We start from the raw sequence: 24,344 nt of genomic DNA on the forward strand, positions 1-24,344 counted from the left end.
CTTTCTTCCTGAATCTGCAGGCAGCCTGAACCCATAGCTCAGGGGAGATGCTCAGCACAACAGTGAAGAGGGGAATTAAAATCTATGTGGCTTTTCTAGCTTAGAAAGGTTTTGGTTGTTTTCAAAGAGAAAAATAGTGGAAGTATCTCTGGGTTTTTCTAGCTGCTCTGGACACCTGCTACATGAATAGGAAACAGGCTACTCATCCTCAACTGCAAGAAATTAAAGATTTTTCTTTTTGGCCTCAAAGCCCAGGCTTTGATGAGTTGGCAGAACAAACTGGAAGACAGCAGAGTACTGTTCTCCCTCTGAGAACATCCTGTCGGCCTTTCCCCGTTGCTTGTGTGATTGCCAGCAGAGGAGCCTCTGGAGATTACCCAGCAGCAGTATATAATAGGAAGGGGAAAAAAGAGTTCCCAGAACTCTTGACTTCACCTGAGAGGTTTGAATCTGGTGGGCTTTGGTCTGAAGTGCCTTGTAGCCAAGCTGTGGTTTGCATAATCAGACACTTAACCTGCTTCCAGGCTGCAATGCCATTCTCAGGGTGAGCCTGGGCAAACAGAAGGGCTTTCTGCACTTTCCTTAGAGTGTGTGGAACAGGATGTTTGTACTGGGTCACTTGTTTCCTGATCCTGGAATTTAGACTTGAGTGTTTGCTTCATCAGAAAGTGCCTGAACAATTCCTCATTTAACAGAAGACTTTTGAGAAAATTCCTGACAGTTTCACCTGCCTCTTGAAAGCACTCCAAGGGGTTTGGTTTGGTAACTGGCCAGGCTTGCACAAAGCCCTCAGCAGCTCCCAGGAGTGCAGGAGTGGACAGCAGAGTGACTGTAGCTGTAATGCAGAAGTCCTCATTAGCCAGAGCAAAGATGTGCTTCACTCTTCCCATCTGCAGGGGAGAAAGCATCAGACTTGTAGGGATTCACTGGGCTCTTGTGACTTCCACCCTTGCCTTAGTTCTCCAGATTTGGAAGATAAGGCAAAAAGCAAGTAAAGCTCCAGGGGATGTGTAGCAAAGGGGTATCTGTGATTAATGTGGTGGGGCACTGCAGGACATGTCACTGCTGACGAGCTGCCCTGCTTCACTGAGGCTCTGTGGCGTGCAGGAGGCCAGAAAGTCTTTTGGTTGCTTAATCAGATTTTTTTCGATTAGGAGGACTTGGTTATTTTTTAATCAGATTCTTTTATATTAGCAGGACCTGGCTGTTTTTTGTAGACTAAGTCTAAAAGACCCCAGACAACCTTCCAGGCCCATATGTGAAGTGTACTCTTGCCATGTAATAGGAACACTTCTGGGTTTCACAATCCAGAGGGCATTGCAGTTGCTACAAAAGCTTTTCTTGAAAGAAAGAAAATGTTACTGTGCTTTCCATTACAAGCTTCTGGTTTTAATAAGAGTGGTGTGGAATCAAAAGAGAACTTTGCAAGTCCAGAGGCCTTGTCAGCCTTAAAGCTTTGTGTTGCTGTGAGGGAGGAGTAAGAACTTCTCTCTGTGGTAGTCCCCATTGTGCTTGGGAACAGAGAGCAGCCAGTAAGTCAGATCTCCTGGGAGGGAGGGAGGGAGGGAGGAAAACTTCTGAGTGCACAGAGGCTTTTAGGGATTGTCTTTAGAAGATGTAGTGGAGCCTGTTTTCTTGGTGGGGTTTGTGTACACAGTGTAAGGCCAGCAGCAATGCACCCGAGTTGTCTCCTGGGTGGTTTGTCTCATAAATGTGATAAGTACAGGCCTTCAGAGCATTTTCCTGCCTGGAGATTATGCAGGGAAAGAAATCATCTTTGTAGACAACACTGTGTGCTGTTGTGGGAATGCTGTCCCTCCCTCCCTCCCTCCTTGGTGGGCTGGCAGATGAATGCTTCCAGACATGGTGTGTGTATGTTACACATCTCTGTACAGAAGGAGCCATCCAGGCACATGCACACACGCTGCTGAGGGCAACCTAGGGACTGATTGATGGAAACAGAGGCTGTTGCCATGAATCTGCTGTCCCATCACCATGGTGCTGTGCAGGGCCCAGCACCTTCCAGGGTCCCTGAGCAGGAATTGTACGAGGTCTGCTACACTGATTTTGCTGTTTCCATGTTTAATAAAGCTCTTGACTTTGTTTAAAAATTCATGTGAATAGAATGTTGTTTCCCAAGCCACGAAGCCAGTGGTGTGAAGCTGCTCCTGACTCTGCCTGCTCCACCCCTGCTGCTCCTGGTACTGTGGAAACAGGCAGTTTTAACTTCTTGGTACCTTGCTGCACTCAACATGCAGAGCTCTGAGTGCTTGACAGGCAGTGTGTTCTGTACTTAACACATGCTGCAAGTTTTACTTCCATTCAGCAGCTTAAAAATCTTTCTAAGATCTTAATTGGACTCGTTCTGCATTACAGGGCACTGGGCTGGGAAACTGACACTGCCAAAAACCATCTTGTGGAGCAAGTATTAAGTATGAGTTATGGCTTAATTTGCTTATTCCTGGGAGTGTGCTCCTACAAAGGATGCCATGTGTAATCAGAGAACATTTCCAGGGTCTGCAGCAAGATTTTTGTATATACTCTTGGTCTTTTGCTGATTTGAACACTCTCACTGCACAAGAACCTCAGCTGGGACCTCTCATCTCACATCTCTCGTGTTCTGCTGAAGGGACTGAGAGGCCATGCAGTAATACCAGTGTGTGATGTTCCAGCTAATCTCTGCTTTGGAGGGGTTTTTTGTTTATTTTGTTGGGTTATTTCCAGATGGTAGATGGACTTGTTGCATATCTGTCTCTGGGCAGAGATACAGCACAACGTGCTGCTGGCAGAGCTGGGAACAGAGCAGAGCTTTGTGTTCCAGAGCTGGGACCTAATCAAACGTTAAATTGCTCTTCTAATGATTAAGTCTGTTGTAAGGAGGAAGGAGGGGGAAAGCTTCTGCAAGGGTTTGCAAGCAACCCAAGCATGGATTGTTTTCTCCTGCAGGGCCAGGGAGCACCTTGCACAGCATGTCATTGGAGGGCTGTTTGCTGCCTCTCTCTAGATGGCAACATGAAGCTCGCTGGCTCTTCAGTCACTGTACTAGCTTGTGTACCTGGCTGTGCAAGCTTGTGCATGACTGGGTACACCTATTGCCAGCTCTCTTAGCGAATCCTTGTCTTTGTTCCTGTAGGCACTGCCAAAAGAAGTAAGATCTTGTCACCAGAAGAGAGGAAGGTTGTGGCGTTCCATGAGTCGGGTCACGCCTTGGTTGGCTGGCTGCTGGAGCACACCGAGGCTGTGATGAAGGTAACAGCACTGCCAGCTGTTGCAGCATGGAGCTTGTCACTGGGTGGGAAGAAATAAATGGCAAATACAGAATCATTTAGGTTGGAAAGTACCTTTAAGATCATTGAGTCCAGCTGTTAACTGAGCACTGTCACGTCCACCACTAAACTATGTCCCTAAAATATGCTGTGGAGAAATCTGTTGTTGGTCTGCATTGCTGATAGTGATGGTGCAAAGCTGATGAGCCAGTTGTAAGAGAAGCCCTTACAGTTAAAAGCCAGCTGTGGAGCTGTTTGGAGCAACTGAGCCTTCTGATGCTGCTGCTCAGTCTGTGCACCTCCTCCAGGCACAAAGCCCTGCTGGAGCGTGCGTGCGTGATCCCTCTCCCTGCCATGGCTCAGCCAGTGGAGCTGCCATTGCAGGAACTGCTCTGACACTAATGGGAAGAGATGGGTTTTTCAGACTGGCACGCTTGGGAGTTTGCCTGAAGCCTGTCTCTGTAGGGAAAGGTCTCTGGCACCCCAGGGTGTGTTCTCTCACATACACATCTCCTCCAAAAGCCTTGACACTGCAGGGAGGTGGGGAGTGGAAACAAGGGCAATGGCTCCTTGGCATGCCACCAGCAGCACACTCACTCCCAATTACTTGCTGTACAAGCTGAACCATTGCTAGTAACTCCCATTTAACGGTGGGGGGAAATGGCTCTCGCTTTTCTGAAGACAACCTGTCTTTCTCCAGGTAGTCTCAGTGATTCTGGATCACAGTGAAGTGAACTCTATTTTTCTTATACCCTCCAAAGCAACTCTTAAATCTCAGGATTCCACTGGCTTGCTCTTAAGGACGATGTCCTTTCATTTTTCAAGCAGCAAGTGGCAGAAAGCCTTTGCTTGTGGCTGTGAAGGCAGAGCCTGCAGCACAGGAATGTTCTGCAGTTCTTGGCTGTGCCTCTCAGGGTCAGCCTGCCCTGTAGCTTTTGACTAATTCTACTGGGAATGCAGGCCTCTTCCTCTTCTCCATCTGCTGCCCTAGTTGGAAGCTCTTTTGTTGTCTGACCTGAGGGAGCTGCTCTGTGTTGCAGGTTTCCATAGCCCCTCGGACCAACGCAGCGCTGGGCTTCGCTCAGATCCTTCCAAGAGAGCAGTACCTCTTCACCAAGGAGCAGCTGCTGGAGAGGATGTGCATGGCACTAGGGGGGAGAGTGTCTGAGGCCCTCACCTTTAACAAAGTCACTACAGGTAAGGAGCCAGTCCCAACATGGGCAGGTGGAGTTTGTGCTGAGCCAGAGCCTCTGCACTGGCTCTGTGAGTGATCTGAGCAAGAAATGGAAGTTTGCTATTCTGTGAAGAAGAAAAGTCAAGTTGTGTGTTTGGGTCTTTGGCTTGCACTTGTGACCATGGAGGGCTCTCCTGTTGGTTGCCACTGTGTTGTTTTAGGCTTGTCCCAAAGCCACAGATGCCTGGTGAGTGAGACTCTTGGCTTATGGCAGGGCCTTAGAGCGTCCTGTGCCTTGTCTCCAAGTAGGTACATCCAAATGGGATAAGCAGCTAGGCAGCCCATGTGAGCTTGCTGACAGTGAAGTCACTCAGTGGCATGAAGTATGTGTAGAAAGGTCTATCAGCAGGTGGAGGGTTCACCTTGGTGGGCTCCTGTCAGTCCTCTGGTCTCTTGGCTAGCAGAATGCATGTTTGTGCAGGATGTGCTTCTCTTGCACTCAGCCCAGAGCTGGCAAGCATTGCATCTCTCTCTCCTGGCCAGGAGCACAGGATGACCTGAAGAAGGTGACCAAGATAGCCTACTCCATGGTGAAGCAGTATGGGATGGTGCCCAGCATCGGGCAGCTCTCCTTCCCCGACCCGGAGAGTGCAGCTGGGATTGGTCGTCGCCCTTTCAGCCAGGGACTTCAGCAGATGATGGACCATGTAAGGCCACCCTCTGCTACACTTCCTTGTTTGTTCCTTCTGCAGATCCACCTAAATCATTTGCATTTTTCTGTTCACCAACCCATAGTAACTGTCAGCAGCTGAGCACTTCCCTGTGCTGCTGCAGCGTGTCAGAGCTGTGCAGTGAGGCATTAACAGCAGGCAAAGGGACATGTAGCTGCAAGTTCAGCCCAGCAGCACTGCACTGCCTGAAGCTGCAGCAGGCAGAAAACTGACAGGGAAAGCTGCAGCCCTGCTTCCAGTATGGACAAGAGCCTACTGAGTGCAAATGTGATGTTTGGAGAGAGGGAGAAAGGCTTTGCAGGGCTAGAAGGAATAACCTGGGGGAAGGGGGGTTGTGGAACTGTGGGCAAATACCTGGCATGGGAAGGATCCTATTGTGTGAAGTCTCTCCAGAGCCTCAGGAGTCCCATGTCTGTCTAGGCAGGGCTATGCAATGCTTTGATGACAAGAAACCTATGTCTTAAAAGTCTGAGTTGCACAATTTCAATGTCTCCACTTCTAGATCAGAGAGACTGCCTAACCAAAGGATGGCGCAGACTGGCTGGGAAGCGTTGGCCCGTTTCACAGGAGACTGGGCTTCATTACTGAGACAAAAAAAACCCCATTGCTTTAGAAGTCAAATAGCTGGAAATGAAAAATGGTTCAGAAGCACTGTGGTGGTGCTTCCCTGGGATTTGTGCTGAGCTGCAGCTTTTGCAGCTGCAGAGCCTCCTTAATGAGCCTGCATTTCCCACCAGCTGCACTCCAGCACGGTTGTGCTCTGTGGGACTTCTTGCACACTGTTGATCTTCTGTTGTTGGGATCCACTTTGACTTGGCTCAGCTTGCAGATTCCATCCCTCAGTGCTCTCCTTGTTGACCCATCTTGTGTGTATTGCCACCTGCACTCCAAATCTCTCTCCTTGGTGCTGTCTTGCAGGAAGCCAAGGCGCTGGTGGCCCAGGCTTACAGGCGCACGGAAAAGCTCTTGCTGGAGAACCGGGACAAGCTGCAGGCAGTGAGTTGGGCCTTTGGGGGGGTTGTTTCTTGGTTTTGGTTGTAGATTGGTTTTTAACTGGTGTGTTTTGTCTTGCTGCTTTCTGTGCTCTGTAGCTCAGGCATTGCAGCAGCTCTGTGGCCCTGGAAAGTCTTGTAGTGGGAGTGCTGGGGCTCACGTTGTCCCCAAGGTCAGGGACAGGCACAGGGAGGAATGTGTGCCTTTTCCAGCAGTTGAGTAGTCCTCCTCCTGAGACCAGCTTGGTATTTGCAGGGTCAGAGGACTAGGAGTGCTCTGAGGAAGTGATGAAAGCTAGATTTGTGTCTCCCTCACCAGCGCTTCTCTGCTAGCTTCTGGGCAGTGCAATTTCCTGGACAGTGGCTGCTGTTGTGGAGCCTGCCAAGGCAGGAGCAGCCCATTGATCCAGCTCCTGTTAGATGTGCAGCAATCTGTGGACAGTTTCTGGCTTTGGCAGAAGAACATGGGACCTGTCACCTGGGCTTAACTTGATGCTGTCTCAGGCTTTCTGGTGACTCCAAGCAGTTTTCACCTTGACAGCACCTTGCCACCTGATATACCAAAGAGTCCTTGTTTCAGAGGTAGGGCTTTGTGTCCTGACAGTCCCCATGCCTGGTGTATCCCCACCTCTCTGCCAGGAGCTCTGTACCCATCGCTCTGGGCTGAGCAATGTTTGGGTTGCAGCACCCTGTGTTATCTACTTGATCTTTCCTTCAGAAGTCCAGCCTACATCCAAACTGACCACAAGTCAACTTAGTGTTGCATGTTTTGGAAATAAAACAATCCTTTTCCTTAAATCTTCTTTATAAACTGACAACAACAACAGCAACAACCCCTTCAGCTACACACCACTGGCCTCCTGTGTGCAGTGAGGTAGCCAGGGCGTGCTTGCACAGACACCCTGCTGCTGGCTGGGTCAGCCCTGGCCCCAGGACAGTGCCCTGGGAGTGCTCTGAAGGCAGGCCTTGGTAGGGGGCCTGTGTTCCGATGCTTTCATTTAACAGCAGTCAGATGTTTGCTACAGGCTCATCACTGAAAGACTTTTCAAGTTAAGCCAAAGTATCTGCAGAGCCAGTGTGTCAGTTGCCAGGCCAGTGTGTCCCATCTAGTCAGCAGAGCTGAGCAGTCCCTGCTTTGACAGCAACCTGCTGCTCGTGTGGGCCTTGTGCAGGCAGAGGATTCAGCTTTTCTGTAGATGACCTTCAGCCCCTGCCTGCAGGAACAGACAGCTCTTTGTTATCCTCTGTGCACAGGGGAGGGGGACAGGTCTGTCAGGACTCGTTTGTTGCTGCTCTGGCATCTCAGGCAGGGCCACAAGTGCAGTGGCAGGAAGGGCACTTCTCTAACTGTTGCTGGAGATGTGACTCACCAAATCATCCCCCCAGAGTTTTTCATTGCCTCCAGTTGCAGTGTGTATTCCTGGCCAAGCCCACCCCTGTGAAGGGCGCCAGCAGCCTGCAGAGCTCTGTTCTGGCTCCCTGGGGTCACCCTGCCCGTGGTGTGCTGGCCAGGCCTCTGCTCCTTGGGGGCTGCTGCACGTACTGTGTCCAGATGTGGAGATCTGAGCTGGCAGGGAGAGCTCAGATCAATTCACAGAAGCTGTTTTTAAACCCCTGCCCCTCATTAATGCCTTATTGACTCTTTCTAGCTGTCTAATGCCCTCCTGGAGAAAGAAGTGATAAATTACGATGACATTGAAGCTTTGATTGGGCCTCCACCCTATGGGCCAAAGAAAATGATAGCTCCTCAGAGCTGGCTTCAAGCAGAGAGAGACAAGCAGGACACCAGAGATGAAGAAATGCCCCAGCAGCCACCAAACCACGAGGAGGAGGAAGAACCACGCCTGAGACCTGTGTGAAGCCCTCTCCTGATGAGGAATGGGAGGACTCTAGAAGCTTCTTTTGGACACAGAGCCTTTCCTTTGTCAGCTCCAGAACCAAAGACATTGAGCAGGGCATCTCTGTGCTGCTATTACCCAACAGTTAAGGGCTGGCTGCATTGGCTCCTTTAATGAGCCTTTTCCTGCAGGAAGGAGAACTCCTCAGGATTTTGAAATGGATGCTCAGCAGGGTAGTGGTGATTAGAGTCGGGTAAGTCTGATCCACTGGAAGGATTCCCTGTACAGAGGAGCAGTGCATGTGTTCTGGAGGATGACAGAGCCCCTGGAGTCCCTGTGAGCCCTCCCAGGCTGTGCCTGTGCCGTGGCAGGAGTGCAGGGCTGTTCCCTTCAGCATCAGCCTGGGCAGTGCACTGAAACACCTGCAAGGCTCTCTGGTCCTGTCGTTCCTGTTCTGTGACTCCAATGCAACCTTTGGTCATCCCTGCTGCTGGATACAAACTGCAAAGTGAAATCCAGGCTCTGCTGGAATAAACTGTCCCTAACTGTGCTCTGTGTTTGGAGAGTGTGTCGAGGTGGGGGGGGGGGGGTGTGTTGGCACGTGGGAAGCTGATGGAAGCTTTGGAGTTGGGCAAGACAAGGGCATTGTTCTCCCTGGCCACTGGCTTAGATTCCGCTGTTACAGCAAGTGGCTTGCAAGTAGAACTGGAGGAAAACCTGTGTGCAGAACCCTGTGTAAGCCCACAGTGAGGTGTTGGAAAGTAGTGTTGCAGCTCTGATTTACACGTTGGAAGCACGGCTTGGCTGAGAGCTGGAGAGGTGCTCTCAGGAACTGAGCAAAAGCAGATGTGTCTGCTGGGAAACTGCAGGAGCAAGGTGCTGGTTGCTCTGTCTCCATTCTCATGGCTCTTGCAAAACAAACTGTGGTGACATGGTTGTCTGCCATTCGTCAGGGAAAGCATTAACGTGATGGCTGGCACCTGCTGTGCTCTGCCTGGTTAATCCTTTAGGAAGGATTATTGTCTTGAGTTACTCCATGAGGATTGCCTGAGAACCTGAAGGGCCCAAGCCCAGGCTCTGACAGCTTTCAGCTCACAGCCCCCAGGCTGCTGTTCCTGGATCAGAGCTTCTCCTTTCCCCCAGTGATGGGGGAGGATGTTCTGCCCCAGCAGAGACCGAGGGGCCCTTGAGCCCTCCCAGGGGTCTCTCGCTGCTGCTGGGGGTGGTTTCCCCTGCTGTCTGGTGCAGAAGCGGGTTTGTACTGCTGGGATGCTGCTGCCTGTATTTATAACTCCTTCACGCCTGTTTGTTTCCTTGCACTCCCTTTCCCAGCTCAAGCTCCGGTGTTTGACAGTTTCTTACAAAGCCGGGGCTGTGGCCGGGCTTCCTGCATGAACCCGCTGCAGGAGGCTGCAGCCCCACGAGCAGAGGGCCGGGCCTGCAGCAGCTCGGCGGTGGGGTGCTGGGGCCTGCAGGGCCCGGGCCCTGCCCCGGCGAGTGGTGGGCGCTTGACCTCGCTCCCGCCGTGCCGGGGCTGCCGCTGCCCGCGCCGCTGCCCGGCCGTGCGCGGCCCTTTAAACCGCCGCCATCTCTACTACGGGTGGGGTGAAGCCGCCGCCGGCGCTTCCGGCGCCGCGTCCTCATTGGCCGGTCGCGGCGACGCTTGCCCATTGGTCGCCGCGCCCAAACTTCCGGCGTGCGCGGCGGCGCCGCTTCCTTTTCCGGTCGGCCATTTTCCTGGCGACAGGTGAGTGCGGACGCTGCCGCGGCCGGCGGGCGCCATCCGCCGCCATCCGCCCGCCCCGGGGCCGTACCGCGGGCGGCGCCGTGTCCTGGGGCCGCCGGGAGCCCGGGGCTGCAGGATGCGCGGAGGGGCCGCTGGCGGGGACCCGGCCTGAAGCGGGCCGGAGGTGGGGCGAGTCGGGGGTGTCCCGGGGGCGCGAGGGCCGTGGAAGGGCCCTGCCCGGGTCGCCGCGGGGAGGCCTCACGGCCCCGGTGCCCCGCTCTTAGCCCTGCCCGTGTCCGCAGCGGGGAGGCCTCGCGGCCCCGGTGCCCCGCTCTTAGCCCTGCCCGTGTCCGCAGGCCCCTGCAGCCATGGCGCCCAGCCGCAATGGCATGATCTTGAAGCCGCACTTCCACAAGGACTGGCAGCGACGGGTCGCCACATGGTTCAACCAGCCCGCCCGCAAGAACCGCAGGTGAGTGCCGCGTCCCGTCGCGTGGCGGCCAGTTCAGAAGCTGAGGTGTTGCGTCTTTAGCCGAGGCGCTGCCGCTGCTTAGGGCTGTGCTCCGGCAGACGCTCGGGGCCGGGCCGGCACAGCTGCAGTCAGGTGATGAGACATCTCCGGAATCGCTGCACCGCTGTGATGATTCCCTTGAACCCTTTCGTGGCTGATGGCTGCAGCTGTTGTAGAGGAGCAGCATGGGCCTGTGTGAGCTGCCAGGCCAGGGGTGTGCCTGTGTCTGGGCTCTCTGTGTGGCACATGTCCCTGTGGGGGCAGCACCTGGCAGGGCTGCTTGTTCATGGCTGTCCCGTGTCATCCCTCAGGAGGAAGGCCCGCCAGGCCAAGGCTCGCCGCATCGCCCCCCGGCCCGTGGCTGGGCCCATCCGCCCCATAGTGAGGTGCCCGACTATCAGATACCACAAAAAAGTTCGTGCTGGCAGAGGTTTCAGCCTGGAGGAGCTTAAAGTAAGTACAGAGCCCTGATCCCAGTGCCCTCAGCTCCCAGCCTGGGCTCATGTTCCTGTTCCGTGCCAGCCTAGCCAGGGAGGTGGCTGGTGCTGCTGCCTGTGCCTCTGCTTTGACCCCTGGGGTGGGGATGCAGTGGTGGTGTTAGGGAGAAGTGGCTTTGAAAAGCATGTGTTGGTTTGTCTGTTCATCTGAGCTGGGGAGTCTCCTTCTCTGGAGACATTCAAACCCCCCTGGGTGAGTTCCTGTGTGACCTGCTCTGGCAGGAGGTTGGGCTGGATGAGCTTTCCAGGTCCCTTCCAGCCCTTGAGATCCTGTGATCACATAAAGCTCCATTAAAACTGAATTGTGGAAGAGTCCTGAGTCTCCTCAGTGTCTTTGATGGGATGGGAACAAGACTAATAGCTCCTTCATTCAATCTCTGGAATCGTTTTGTCTGGAAAAGGCCTTTAAGGGTATCAAGTCCAAGTTGGCTTGTGAAACACAGTTGTGCTGATCTTAAAGGTTTTAGCCAATGTGAACCTGTTGGTGTTGTGGCTCAGGTGGATCCTGCTCAGCTCATTTCCCAGAGGAGCAGGGGAGGGAGCACTGGCAGGGGCTGCCCAGATGGGCTGTGGAGTCTCCTTCTCTGGAGACAGTCATACCCACCTGGGTGAGTTCCTGTGTGCTCTACTCTAGGTGGTCCTGCTCTGGCAGGGGGGTTGCACTGGATGAGCTTTCCAGGTCCCTTCCAACCCTTGTGACGTAGTGCCAGGAGAGGGAACAGCTCAGAGGGGCCTCACAGTGTGGCTGCAGCTGTCTCATGCAATAGCTGCAGGGGATTTGGGGGGCGCTTGCAGACACCACACCCTGTGACCTGCCCAGGTGTGCCAGGCTCTGTTAGGATCTGGGGGTGGTGCTCTGCAGGGACCCCCACGCTGCAGGCAGCAGTAAGTGTTGGGGCTTGCTGGCAGCTGGCATTCTCTGGTGTGTTGTTTAGTGTGTAATTAAAACATTTATAACAGTGAAATGGGTGCATTGGAGCAGTCACTGTTCTGCTGAATGCCAAATGCTTCATTACCTTATTTTTCTTTAATGTTTGCATAATGGTGGGATGTGAACTAGTACCCAGATGTTTGTCTGCAAACACAAAATGAGCTTATTCCTTCAGGTGGTAACAACAAAGAAATTACTGTAATGAGCTGTAGTGCTCGGTGACCCCGAGTCAGTCCCTGTGCTGGGTTCCTAAATGTCTGCCTCAGGTGTGAGAGGTGTGTGCCACCCAGCATTGCTCAGGGGCTGCTCTTTCCTCTCCCGAGGAAATCCAGCTGCAAAAATGGACTGCAACAGTGAGATAGTTTTTCCTTGTGTTTAAATGAAGCTAGGGAGCCCAGAACTGGACACAGGACTCCAGATGAGGCCTCACCAGGGCAGAGAGGGAGGAGAACCTTCCTCACCCCCAGGCTGCCGTTGGATCCTTGCCCACGAGGGCACGTCGCTGCTCATGTTTAGTTTCTTTGTCAACCAGCATTCCCAGGTCCCTCTCCCAGAGCTGTTCTCCAGCAGGTCACCCCTAGCCTGTGCTGGTGATGGGTTTGTTCCTCCCCAGCTGCAGGACTCTGCCCTTGGCTGAATCTCGTGAGATCCCTCTGTGCCAGGCCAGAGATGCCCCTGGCCTGGGGGTGGTGGGTCCCTTCTGCTGGGGAGTGCTGTGTCGGGTGCTGAGCCTCTCCCTGGGCGCAGTGGCTGGTGCTGCTGGGTGCTGATGCCTCGTGCTCTCTCTGCAGCTCGCTGGCATCAACAAGAGGTTTGCCCGGACCATTGGCATCGCTGTGGATCCCCGGAGGCGCAACAAGTCCACAGAGTCCCTGCAGGCCAACGTGCAGAGGCTGAAGGAGTACCGCTCCAAACTCATCCTCTTCCCCAGGAAGCCAGCCATGCCCAAGAAGGGAGACAGCTCTGTGAGTACCTGGCTGCTGGGACTGTCAGCGTGGGGGTTGTTGGCAGCAGCGTTTTCAGAGGTCGTGGTGGTCAGCCCCTCGCTCGCAGGGCTGGGCTGTGCCCTGGAGCAGTGCCCCTGAGCCCTGGGGGCAGCAGCCCTCCCAGGGCAGTGTGCTTCCCCTGCTGGGACACACAGCATGCAAGGCCAGGTCTGGGGGAGTCACCTTCATGGGGAGTGCTCCCCAGCACAGCCAGGCCCCTGCCCCGGGGCTGCAGCTCACCCGTGGGGCTGGGCTTCTGCTGGAGCCGTGGTCCTTGCCTGACCAGTCAAATTGTCAGAACAGGAGAGGTTCAGTGAAAGCTGTGTGTGGGGCAGCCTGGAGGAGGGCACTGCTGTTGGCATGAAATGCTTCTGAGGACAATCTGAGACCCCCCTAGAGCACAGTTGTGTGTCCTTGGCTGTTGCTGTGGTAAACACTTGGAGCCCTGAAGTGAGGGGCTGTGCTTGGGCTGTCACTGGTCCTTTGGACACTCTGTCCCTCTGCAGCCCACGGAGCAAACCCTGCTCAGCTGCTTCTCCCAGCTGGGAGGGAAAGGGAAGGAAGGCTCAGTAGGTGCAGATGCTTGTGTCTGGAATGCTGTTTACATGAAATCAGATCTCTGAGATGAACTGAACCATCTTTGTGCAATGCCATGCTCCTGCAAGAGGTTGAGGTTAGTGTAGAAGGGATTGCTGGGGAGTGCAGTGGGTATCAGAGTGTGAGCAGCAGCATGGGTGTCAGCTTTGCTGTGGGGGGCACAGCTCCCAGAGGCTGCTGGTCCTGCTGGATGTTCAGCCTCCCGTCAGAGCGTGTTCCAGCTGGGCCCTGGCACCCAGGGCCTGTTCTCAGGTGCTTTCAGTGATGTGCTTTGTCCTCTTGTCACACAGGCTGAGGAACTCAAGATGGCAACGCAGCTGACGGGCCCAGTGATGCCGATCAAGAATGTGAGTGTCACTGCCTCGTGCTCTGTCCCACGTAACGGGGCTTGAGCTCCGCAGCGGGCTCTCTCCTCGCTGTCTGCAGCCTGGGGTTGCTGTCTCCATACACTTCCCACCCAGGAGCCAGGTCGTGATCTGTTTAGTTCAGTCTGGAAAGAACTAATTACTTGGGGCTCCACTGCACTTGTTACCAGCTGGGAAGCCCTTATGTCATGGGCTGTGTTCTCAGACAATCACTGAATCGTTTGGGCTGGAGAAGCCCCTGAAGCTGCTGCAGTCCCAGCCCTCCCCTCATCCTGCCCAGCCCACCATGGCCCTCAGCTCCACACCTCTGGGATCCCTCCAGGGCTGGGCACTCCCCCAGCTCCCTGGGCAGCCTGGCACAGGCGCTGACACCCCTCTCAGGGAAACAGTTCTGCCTCAGCTCCAACCTCAACCTCTCCTGGAGCAACTTGAGCCCATTTCCTCCCTTCCCTGTCATTCATTACTGGAGAGCAGAGACCAACCCCTCACCTTGCTGCAGCCCCAGTTCAGGTGGCTGTGGGGAGTGCGCATGTCTCCCCTCAGCCTCCTCCAGCCATGTTTTGGGGTCCAGAGGAGAGCTCCAGGGTGAAGGGTCTGGGTCAGTGTGTCGGTGGGGGCTGAGGCAGCGGGGCCACAGCAGCACAACGGCCTGGGCTGGCTGTGTGTGGTCACTGCGTACCTCGAGCCCTCGCTGCTTCCCTGGGCACTTGTTCCCACACCACAGCCTGAGTCACAGCTCACGTTGAGCTGCTGTTTTCACCAGGGCTGACGTGTGAGGAGCCGGGTGCGGGGCCGGATCTGCGGCAGGCACAAAGGCTCTGCTCCGGCCTCCCGCGGCCCGGCCTCCAACACAACCGCGTTAATTGCCTTAAAGCCTTCCAGTGGGGCCGTTGCGCCAGGCTGTGCTGCGCAGCCTGACTCTGCGCCGCTCTCTCTCCCGTTAGGTCTTCAAACGCGAGAAGGCTCGTGTCATCTCGGAGGACGAGAAGAACTTCAAAGCCTTCGCCAGCCTGCGCATGGCCAGGGCCAACGCGCGGCTCTTCGGCATCCGCGCCAAGCGCGCCAAGGAGGCGGCCGAGCAGGACGTGGAGAAGAAGAAATGAGCTGCTCTGCCTAGAGCTGCCAATAAAGTGGAGGGAGAGGAGCGAGTGTGCGCTGTGATTTTTAGGGCAAGGCTGTGGGGTGGCTCAGCCCTGCCAGCCGCAGGCGCTGCTGCGGCAGAGGGACGGGGCCTGGTGCTGGGGGGAGAGACACCGCGTTTCCCTGGAAGCCCGGGAAGGGAACAGCTCGAGCCTCAGCTCCTTCAGCCAGGCTCTGCCCTGTCTCCAGCAGCACAGCCTGGGCTCCCTCGTGCTGGAGCCTGCCTCGCTGCTGGGTGTGGGGCTGCTCCTTGTGGGGTTGTTGGGATCCCTTCTCCGAGTCACACTGTGCTTCCTCCTCACCTCTTCTAGGCCAGTGTTACACATTTAATGGCTTCTGCATCTGCTGCTGTGTCAGAGCAGTTGTCCCCGCTGCAGGAAGAGGGGTGTTGGAGGGGATGTCACGCCTGGGTGCTCACTGTGATGTCGGCAGTTCCTGACCCTCCCCTTGGGGTCCTGCTCCCTGATTTTGGAGGGGTGCAGGGGCAATGAGGTTGGGTGCTCAGCACCAGCTCTGCCCACTGCTGCTTGCCTGCACTCCCCAGCCTCAGCCCTGCTCCTGTTCCCTGCCCTTCAGCCCGTTTCTTGAGTGAAAAGTGCTAAAAGGCAGCAGCAAGGAGCCTGGCAGCCCACGGGAAGGGGCTGGGGGCTGACTGGGCCGTGCTGACAGGTTTGGCCACCTCCCGGGAGCACTCAGCCGGCCCCTGTGCTGCCTCATCACTCCCGGGGCCGTGCTGCAGCCGGCTCCCCTGCCAGGAGGATAATGGGGTCGTTTGTATTCGTTAGCAGGGGGTGACGGCTGGGGGAGCACAAGGCACGGCTGGCTGCCCTCTGGGCTGCTCACACCCCCAAGCAAGAGCTGCCTGGCGTGGGGCTGCCTTCTCCTGGCCAGCCCCTTGCTCAGCAGCCCACCCCTGGCTCCTGCAGCCCTGCCACGGGCTGTGCCGTGCCCAGGGGCTGCGGCAGGAGCAGGGAGGAGAGCGGCCTATTTCTGCCAGGCAGGCTGGGGATTAGCTGCCAGGGCCCTGCGCTGCCCTCCTGCTCCTTAATCCCTCCCAACAGCGGCTAATGCCATCAGCTGCCATCCAGCCGAGCTGGCAGCACCACACAGCTGGGTGCCACGGGGGTGCCGGGGCAGCCCCGCCATGGAGACCCGGCGCCCCGTGTCTGTGGGGCGCTGCTCTGGGGGTCCCGGCATGGGAGGGGTGCAGCACCCCGTCCTGGGGGGGGGGGCTGGTACCAGGATGGGCTTCGGGCACCCCGTGGGGAGGGCGGGGAGCTGTGGGGTGCGGGGAGCCAGGGCCGTGCCCGGGGGAACGGGCCTGGAGCAGAATGTCCTGCCCTTGGCACGGGCAGCGGGTCGGGGACCCCCGCGGACCCCGCTCAGCCCCGGCTCCCGCGGGGGGGCTCTGCTGCGGCGCCGGCAGCGAGGCAGTTAACGGGGCTTGTCGTCTCCCGCTTAGAGCTCCGCTCCCGAACTGCAGCTTGAGTCAGTTGTGTGGAGGTGGCAGCGGCGGCAGCTCGGGCTGGCACACCACCGGCACGGCTGGCACGGCTGGCACACCACCGGCACGGCTGGCACACCGACTGCCACACCGGCACGGCTGGCACGGCTGGCACACCACCGGCACGGCTGGCACACCACCGGCACGGCTGGCACACCGGCACGGCTGGCACACCGACTGCCACACCGGCACGGCTGGCACACCGACTGCCACACCGAGGCACGGACACCAGGCGACCGGCACACGGGTGAGAGGGGGCGGCCGGGCAGGGTGGGAGCCGGTGCCCCTCGGCTGGGGGATGCCGCGGGGTCCGCCCCGTCCCGGGGATCGAGACGATGCCCGACGGCGCTGGGGCGCCACAGCCAGGTGCCGGGCACGGCCGGGGCCCTGCGTGGCTTCACCGGGAAACTTTGGCCGGTTTGGGCATGCCGGGGCACGGGGAGGGGGCTGCTCTGCCCCTGCCCCTCCCCGAGCCAGCCATCCCGGGCTGCAGCCGGGGGGACGGGCTGGAGCTGTCAGAGCCCCTCGGTGACCCTGCAGCGTCGCCTGGCTGAGTGTCACCAGCCCCGGCTGCGGGAGCTCCCTGTCCCCAGCCGAGGGAAATCCCTCTGTCGCCCCGGGGTGCCGCAGCCCTGCCCAGGGCGGTGGGATGTGGCCGGCGCTGCCAGTGCCGTGCACAAGCACCCGGTGGCACTGCTGCCCTTGAGCTCTGCCCGGGCTGGGGCTCTGCTGCCCACGACCACGGGGGTTTCTGCTCCCCAGCACCAGTCGGGGCACAGGGGCTGGGCGGGTCCATGGGTGCCTGAGCAGACCCTGCTCCTGCAGGACCCATCCTGCCTGGGGCTGGGGCAGAGCCGGGCACAGCCTCACGGGACCCCTGACCAGCCCATGGGGGTGGTGGGTGAGTCAGCAGCACCCCTGGGGCCGGCTGGGGCTTGGGGTCACGAGGGGTGACCCAGCTCCAACCTACCCCACCTGCTTTGACGCCTCGCAGGGCCCCGGCACAGCCATTGGGACTGGAACCGACCACCCCCGGCTCAGGAGATCCCCAGGGTGCTGCCGACCCGCCGCAGCACCCCACTGCCACCGGGCCCCTGCCCAGCCCCCTGCCCCGGGCTCCAGCCCCACGCCTGGCACCGCGGGGCGACGCGCCCCGGGCATGACGGGCAGCTGCCCGGCCCGCTGACGGCAGCCAGGGCAGCGCCCGCCCCGCTCCCCCCACATGCCCTTCGCCCACGGGGCCGCCTGCCCCCCGGCTCGCCCGGCCGCCCGCCGCACCGCTGCCATGGGCGAGGCGCCCGAGCCGGCCCCGCAGGCCCCGCTGGCCGTGCTGTCCAAGGTGGAGCTGCGGGTGAGCTGTAAACACCTCCTGGACCGCGACACCCTCAACAAGTCGGACCCCTGCGTCCTGCTGCTGATGCAGTCCCAGGGCCAGTGGATGGAGGTAGGAGGGTGGGGGGCACCCACCGCAGAGGGACATCGTCATCTGGGATCTGGCGGGGCTGGGGGCTGGGGACAGGGGGCAGGGATTGTGTCTCTGTGATGGGGACAGGAGCAGAGGCAGCCCCAGGGTGTCTGTGATGCTCACAAGGCTGGAGATGGGGCAGTAGCTGCTGCGTGGAGTACAGGAGATGGCAGAGAGTGGGGTGTAGTTTGCAAGAGATGGCAGATAATGGGGTGCAGATGGCAGGGAGCAGGGTGCAAGGTGTAGGACACAGCAGAGTGAGGTACAGGAGGTGACAGAGGATGGGGTGCAGGAGATGGCAGGGAGCAGGGTGCAGCAAACAGTGCAGAGCAGGGTGCAGGCAGATGCTCGGTGCAAGGTGCAGAGCTCAGTGCAGGGTGCAGGGCACAGAGCAGGGTGCTGTGGGACACAGGGACAGTGCACACTGCTCAGAGTTCTCCAGGGCTCTGGGGAATGAACTGCTCACACTGTGTGGGTCCCTCACGGCTCCGCTGCCCCTGGGTGGATCAGGGCTCATGGCTTGGCTTCACCCTGCTGGGGAGCAGCAGCCAGAGCGAGGTCAAGGCCATGTGCCCCTCACTGTGCTGAGTGGGGGGCTGTGGTGCCCAGAGGAGCCATGGCTGGTGCTGGAGCTGGCACCAGGGCTGGCACCGTTCCCTCTCCTCGCTCCTGCCTGGCTCAGCCCTGGGCTGGTGCCGGCAGCTCCACACTCGCTAATCGCCGCTGCTCAGGCGCAGATTTAGCTCTAAATCCCTCTGAGTGTCAGTGACTCCGCGAGCCAGAGCCAGAGCGGGCAGCGAGGAGCCTGTGCCAGCTGCAGCTGCCCAGGCTGGGCTGTGCCGAGCCTGCTGTGCCCTCCCTTGCCATGGTCTGCTGTGCCACCCTCAGTGTGCTGTACCGTGCCATGCCGTGCCATGCAAGGGCCAGATCAAAGAGGTGAGAGGGCCCCTCTTGTGTCCCCTTTCTGTGAGCTGTCACCCTCAGCACGTTCCCCAGCCCAGCAGGATGGTGGCTGAAGGCGTCTCAGATGCTACTCACCGGGTCTGGGAGCTGAAGCAGCCCCAGATGTGCTGGCACTGGAAGGGCTGAGGTGACCGTGACCGAGCCCCGTGCCAGGGCCGTGGGGCTGGCAGTGCCCATGCAGGAGGCACAGGGCTGCGTGGGGCAGGGGCTGGTGGGCTGGCAGCGTGCCCTGGCCAGGATGTGTCCTGTTGAGTCAATGGTGTGGAGGAGGCTCCTGGAAGCCACTCAGCACCCACTGCCAGTGTGGCCAGGAGATGCTGTGCCTGATGGCCCCTGCCCTTGGCCAGCCCAGGGGGGGAGTTGAGGGGCTGCTCCTGGGCACCAGGTCATTGCTGCTGCTTGAGTGGAGCTTTGGCAAACACAGGCCAGAGCCAGAGCATCCCCTCAAAGTGACCATGGGACTCATCCCAAGCCCTGGGGGGAGCAGTCTCTGTGGGAGCCGGGGGCTGGCAGGGCTGGAGCCCCCAGGGATGCCCTCCCTGCCCCTGCCAGTGCCACCACTGCTCCAGGTACTGTTTGTCTGGGAACCCCCACAGGCAGGTAAATGCTTGTGCAGGGCTGATCCTTCCCAGCTGCTGCCTGGCATCCCCCCTCCATTCCCACACCCCACGTCCCTGGGCCCTTGCACCCTCGTGCCCAGCTCAGGGTGAGCTGTGGCAGCCCAAGGTCCCGGGCAGCCCGAGCTGGGCCCTGCCCCTGCTGCCGCCCCACAGGTGGATCGCAGCGAGGTCATCAAGAGCAACCTCAACCCCGTCTTCGCCAAGATCTTCACAGTGGATTATTACTTCGAGGAAGTGCAGAAGCTGCGTTTCGAGGTGTACGACAGCCACGGGCACGCCGGGGTGGGCACGCACGACGACGACTTCCTGGGGGGCATGGAGTGCACCGTGGGGCAGGTGAGCCCGGGCCCCCTCCTCCGGGGACACTCGCTGCTGCCAACCCCAACCCAACCCCTCGGCGCTTGCAGATCGTGGCACAGAAGAGGGTGACGAAGCCGCTGTTCCTCAAGTACGGGAAGTTCGCTGGCAAATCCACCATCACGGTGAGCAGCCAGAGCCACACTGGCACCAGGCTGGGCTGGAGGGTGGCACCGGGCTGGGAGCCTGGGGTGGCACTGGGCTGAGAGCCTGGGGTGGCACCGAGCTGGGCTGGAGGGTGGCACCGGGCTGGGAGCCTGGGGTGGCACTGGGCTGGGACCCTGGGGTGGCACTGGGCTGCGAGCCTGGGGTGGCACCGAGCTGGGACCCTGGGGTGGCACTGGGCTGAGAGCCTGGGGTGGCACTGAGCTGGGCTGGAGGGTGGCACCGGGCTGGGAGCCTGGGTTGGCACCGGGCTGGGCTGGAGGGTGGCACTGGGCTGGGAACCTGGGATGGCACCGGGCTGGGAACCTGGGGTGGCACCGGGCTGGGCTGGAGGGTGGCACTGGGCTGGGAACCCAGGGTGGCACTGGGCTGGGACCCTGGGGTGGCACTGGGCTGGGGCACATGGGTGGCATCCAGCTCAGGTGACATGGAGTGGGGAGTGGGGATGGCACTGGACTGGGGCAGTGGGATGGCATCAAGTTGGGACATGTGGGTGGCACCACACCAGGGGGCATTAAACTGTGGCACATGGAGGGTCCACAATGATCCTCCTCCTCCTGTGCTGGCTCTCATCCAGCTGTTGGGGGTGGGAAGGGCTCAGGGTCTCGCCTAACTACCAGCCACCCTGGGAGGTCCCTGCCATGCCAGGGGAGGCATGTGGCACCCTGTGTCCTCCCAGGGCACCATCCTGCCCATGCAGGCGGGGAGGGCAGAGGGATGGAGCTGTGCTGGGTGCTGAGCACCCTGTGGCTGCCTCTCCTCACAGGTCATCTCAGAGGAGATCTCGGGGAACAACGGCTACGTGGAGCTCGCCTTCCGTGCCAAGAAGCTGGACGACAAGGTGAGCCGGGGCCCGCGGGCAGCGGCGCTGGGGAGGGCAGCACAGGCAGCTCTGCCCCATCCTCCCTCCCCCAGGATCTCTTCAGCAAGTCAGACCCTTTCCTGGAGATCTACCGCATCGACGATGACGGCAGCGAGCAGCTGGTGTACCGCACCGAGGTGAGGTCGCCCCACGGCTGCCCCACGGCTGCCCCACGGCTGCCCCAGCGCCTGCCCGGCCCCACTCAGCTCCTCACCCTGCAGGTGGTGAAGAACAACCTGAGCCCCATCTGGGAGCCCTTCAAGGTGTCCCTCAACTCCCTCTGCAGCTGTGAGGAGAAGAGGAAGCTGAGGGTGAGGAAGGGCGATGGGGACTCCCATTCCTACCCTGGGGATGTGTGGCCCCTGCTCCCCTGTGCCCCCCAGCTCCCCTGTGCCCCCCAGCTCCCCCCGGGTGCAGTTTGGGGGTGTGGGTGTGCAGCCCCCTCCCTGGCCAGGGCTGAGCTGTCCCCCTCCCCAGGGCGTGGTGTGGGACTACGACTCGCGGGGCAAACACGACTTCATCGGGGAGTTCTTCACCACCTTTGAGGAGATGCAGAAGGCGATGGGGGAGAACAAGGTGGGTGCTGGGATGGGGAGACGTGGGGTCACTCCTGGCTGCTGCCAGCAGATCCCATTCCAAGAGGCACCTCCCAGCTCCTCCTTTGCTTTTTGGGGCTGTTCCCCTCTCTCTCTCCTCTCTGGAGAAGGGATGGTGGCTCTGAGCTCCTCTGGGGAAATTGGCCCCAGCCCAGCTGGCTGGAGCCCATGGGCTGGTCAGGGGCAGGGAAAGGCTGCTGCAGCCTGGAGATGTGGGCCTGCAGGGTTGTGGGGCTGCAGGGTGATGGGTCTGTGGGGTCCCAGTGCTGCAGAGCCATGGGGTGGGGGGTGTGGGGTCGCAGGGGGGTGCTGGCACACAGGGCTGCGTCCCCGGGGCTGGGGGCTGCCGGCAGCGCGGGTGCCACGTGCCGCAGGTGCAGTGGGACTGCATGAACCCCAAGTACAAGGTCAAGAAGCGAAACTACAAGAACTCAGGGGTGGTGGTGCTGCTGGACTTGAAGGTGAGTGCTGGTCACTGCACTGTGCCATGCCGTGCCATGCCATGCCATGCCCGGCTGCCAGGGGGTAGGACCAGCTGATGTGAGTCTCTCTGGAAGATCCACAGGGTTTACTCCTTCCTGGACTACATCATGGGCGGCTGCCAGATCCACTTCACGGTGAGCACCGACCCTCAGCTGGGGCTGGGGGCTGCTGGAGGCCCATCCTGCCTCCTTGGAGCTGCAGCTGTGCCCCGGGGCCCTGCTCACCCTGGGGGACCCTCACTGACACCCCCCTTGCCAGGTGGCCATCGACTTCACAGCCTCCAACGGGGACCCCCGAAACAGCTGCTCCCTGCACTACATCAACCCCTACCAGCCCAACGAGTACCTCAAGGCGCTGGTCGCGGTGGGCGAGATCTGCCAGGACTATGACAGGTTGGTTGCTCAGCAGGTCCCTCGTGGCCAGGATGCCCTGGTGATGGCCACCCTGGAACCAGGACGCCCTGGTGATGGCCACCCAGGTGCTGGCACTGCTGGGACTGAGGGTCCTCACTCTTCCTTTGCAGTGATAAGAAATTCTCAGCTCTGGGCTTTGGTGCAAGGATCCCCCCCAAGTACGAGGTAAGGGGGCATTTGGGCCCCCGTAGACCCTTGGGCACCCTTGGCCATTGCTCAGCAGGTGCCAGGGGCTATGGTGGGTGGGTGGGCACCGGCTGCCCCCTCCCCTCTCACCCTCCAGGTCTCCCATGATTTCGCCATCAACTTCAACCCTGACAACGATGAGTGCGAGGGTGAGTCCAGCTCCAGCCGGACCAGGGAGGCCGATGCTGCCCCCTCACCCCTCACATCCCCCCGCAGGCATCCAGGGCGTCGTGGAGTCCTACCAGAGCTGCCTGCCCAAGATCCAGCTGTACGGCCCCACCAACGTGGCTCCCATCATCTCCCGGGTGGCTCGTGTGGCAGCCGACGAGGAGCGGACGAAGGAGGCTTCGGTACGTCCCCGTGGCTGCTCCCACGGCACAGCCGAGCCCCGGCCCGGCTGCCCCGGCAGAGGGGCCGGGCAGCGCCCCCAGAGCATCCCCCCTCCCCACCACAGCAATACTTCATCCTGCTGATCCTGACGGACGGCGTGGTGACTGACATGGCGGACACGCGGGAGGCCATCGTCCGCGCGTCCTACCTGCCCATGTCCATCATCATCGTGGGCGTGGGCAACGCCGACTTCACCGACATGCAGATCCTGGACGGGGACGACGGCGTCCTGCGCTCCCCCAAGGGCGAGCCCGTCCTGCGCGACATCGTCCAGTTCGTGCCCTTCCGGGAGTTCAAGAACGTGAGTGGGGCACTGGTGGTCCTCCCGTCCCCTCCCGTCCCCTCCTGTCCCCCTTCTGATGGCTCCCGTCCCCTTCTTCCCCTCCCATTCCCTCTTGTCTCCTCCCATCTCCCTCATCCCCTCCCATCTCCTCTGTCACCTCGTCCTTACTCATCCCCTCCCGTCGCCTCCTGTGCCTTCCTGTCCCCCCTCAAACCCTTCCCTCATATCCTTCTGTCCCATTTTACCTTCTCCCATCCCCTCCCGTCCCTCTCATCCCCTCCTGTCCCCTCCCATCTCCCTTATCCCCTCCCATCTCCTCTGTCACTCCGTCCCTGCTCATCCCCTCCTGTCCGCTCCATCCCGTCCCCTCCCGCCCCATCCTCTCCCCTCCCCTCCCGTCCCGTCCCGTCCTGTCCCGTCCCGTCCCCACAGAGGACCGAGCGCCGTGGCAGCCCGGGCCGGTGCCCTGCGGGTGCTGCTCTGCACGCCGGGGCTGTGCAGGTGCCACGACGCCCCCAGCCCACTCGTGTCCCCCCCCCCCCCCCGTGTCCCCCCCGTCCCACAGGCGTCACCGACGGCTCTGGCGAAGTGCGTGCTGGCGGAGGTGCCCAAGCAGGTGGTGGAGTACTACAGCTACAAAGCCTTCCCGCCCCGCTGCCCCCAGCCCGACACCCCCGACTCCAACCTCAGCTCACCGCAGTGAGCCCCCCCCACTCCCCCCAGCGTGGCACGGGGACGGACGGGGGTCCCCGGCCAGGCGCAGACCCCTCCTCGCAGGGCACGGGGCACCGGGAGCCGGCAGCGCGCCCCACCGGCCCCTGGCCGGGGACATGGGGACGGTCCCGGTGTCCCCCCGCCCCGCGCTGCCCTGGGGGTCCCCAGCGGGCATTTCCCCACCTCGGTGGTCCCTAACCGACAGCCCCTTCCTGCTCCATCCCCTCTGTCCCCGCTTGTCTGTCGCTGTGACGTCGTTTGGAGGCTGCATGACAAACCCCCCGCCCCGGCGTTGGGGAGGGTCCCCCCCCAATAAAGCAACCAGCCGTGTGCCCGTGCCCGTGCTCTCTGCGTGCCGACCCCGAACAGACCCGACGGGGCGCTGCCCGGCGCCCCCCGCGCCCCTCACCGCTGCCACGACCCGCGGCTGGCACCGTGCGGGCAGTGCCGGCGCTGCCGAGCCGTGCCGAGCCGTGCCGGAGCTGCTGCCAGCCCCGCCGTGCCGCGGCCCCTGCAGCCAGGGCACGGCACCTTCCCCCTGCCCCGGCTGCTGCCATGTGCCATCTGCCACGTGCCGTGTGCCCCACGC

At 60.0% G+C, this 24,344-nt stretch overlaps 3 protein-coding genes and 1 non-coding gene across 6 annotated transcripts in view; all 4 read left to right on the plus strand.

Moving 5' to 3' along the window:
• SPG7 (SPG7 matrix AAA peptidase subunit, paraplegin) overlaps nt 1-8,551 on the plus strand; it is a 32,448-nt gene extending 23,897 nt beyond the window's left edge. For both annotated transcript variants that reach the window (XM_062007900.1, XM_062007901.1), the window contains exons 13-17: nt 3,134-3,249; nt 4,307-4,463; nt 4,984-5,147; nt 6,090-6,167; nt 7,813-8,551. In XM_062007900.1, coding sequence (XP_061863884.1) covers nt 3,134-3,249; nt 4,307-4,463; nt 4,984-5,147; nt 6,090-6,167; nt 7,813-8,022 — 725 coding nt within the window. In that variant the 3' untranslated portion in view covers nt 8,023-8,551. The remainder of the gene's footprint in view (nt 1-3,133; nt 3,250-4,306; nt 4,464-4,983; nt 5,148-6,089; nt 6,168-7,812) is intronic.
• A 1,111-nt stretch (nt 8,552-9,662) lies between these two features.
• Nucleotides 9,663-14,758, plus strand: RPL13 (ribosomal protein L13). The gene is made up of 6 exons (XM_062007700.1): nt 9,663-9,748; nt 10,084-10,199; nt 10,550-10,691; nt 12,458-12,631; nt 13,540-13,596; nt 14,559-14,758. The coding sequence occupies exons 2-6, from the start codon at nt 10,096-10,098 to the stop codon at nt 14,715-14,717; spliced, it is 636 nt and encodes a 211-aa protein (XP_061863684.1). The 5' UTR covers nt 9,663-9,748; nt 10,084-10,095; the 3' UTR covers nt 14,718-14,758.
• On the plus strand, nt 10,333-10,413 carry LOC133626790 (small nucleolar RNA MBII-202). Its single transcript, XR_009819767.1, has one exon. It is a non-coding gene; the product is annotated as a small nucleolar RNA MBII-202 (small nucleolar RNA).
• Nucleotides 14,759-17,480: 2,722 nt separating the features above from the next.
• CPNE7 (copine 7) lies at nt 17,481-24,041 on the plus strand. Of its 2 annotated transcripts, none has more exons than XM_062007181.1 (15): nt 17,481-17,702; nt 19,460-19,642; nt 19,714-19,788; nt 20,595-20,669; nt 20,744-20,827; nt 20,912-21,001; nt 21,168-21,266; nt 21,661-21,747; nt 21,844-21,903; nt 22,028-22,161; nt 22,293-22,347; nt 22,466-22,517; nt 22,585-22,718; nt 22,823-23,059; nt 23,607-24,041. In XM_062007181.1, exons 1-15 carry the CDS (start codon nt 17,481-17,483, stop codon nt 23,742-23,744), a joined length of 1,725 nt encoding a protein of 574 aa, XP_061863165.1. In that variant the 3' UTR covers nt 23,745-24,041. The 2 variants fall into 2 exon arrangements, with proteins under 2 accessions (XP_061863165.1, XP_061863166.1); XM_062007182.1 differs by having other exon boundaries at nt 17,599-17,702; nt 22,964-23,059.
• Nucleotides 24,042-24,344: the final 303 nt, after the last annotated feature.

This window comes from Colius striatus, chromosome 14, assembly GCF_028858725.1.
Source record: "Colius striatus isolate bColStr4 chromosome 14, bColStr4.1.hap1, whole genome shotgun sequence".
NCBI lineage: Eukaryota > Metazoa > Chordata > Aves > Coliiformes > Coliidae > Colius > Colius striatus.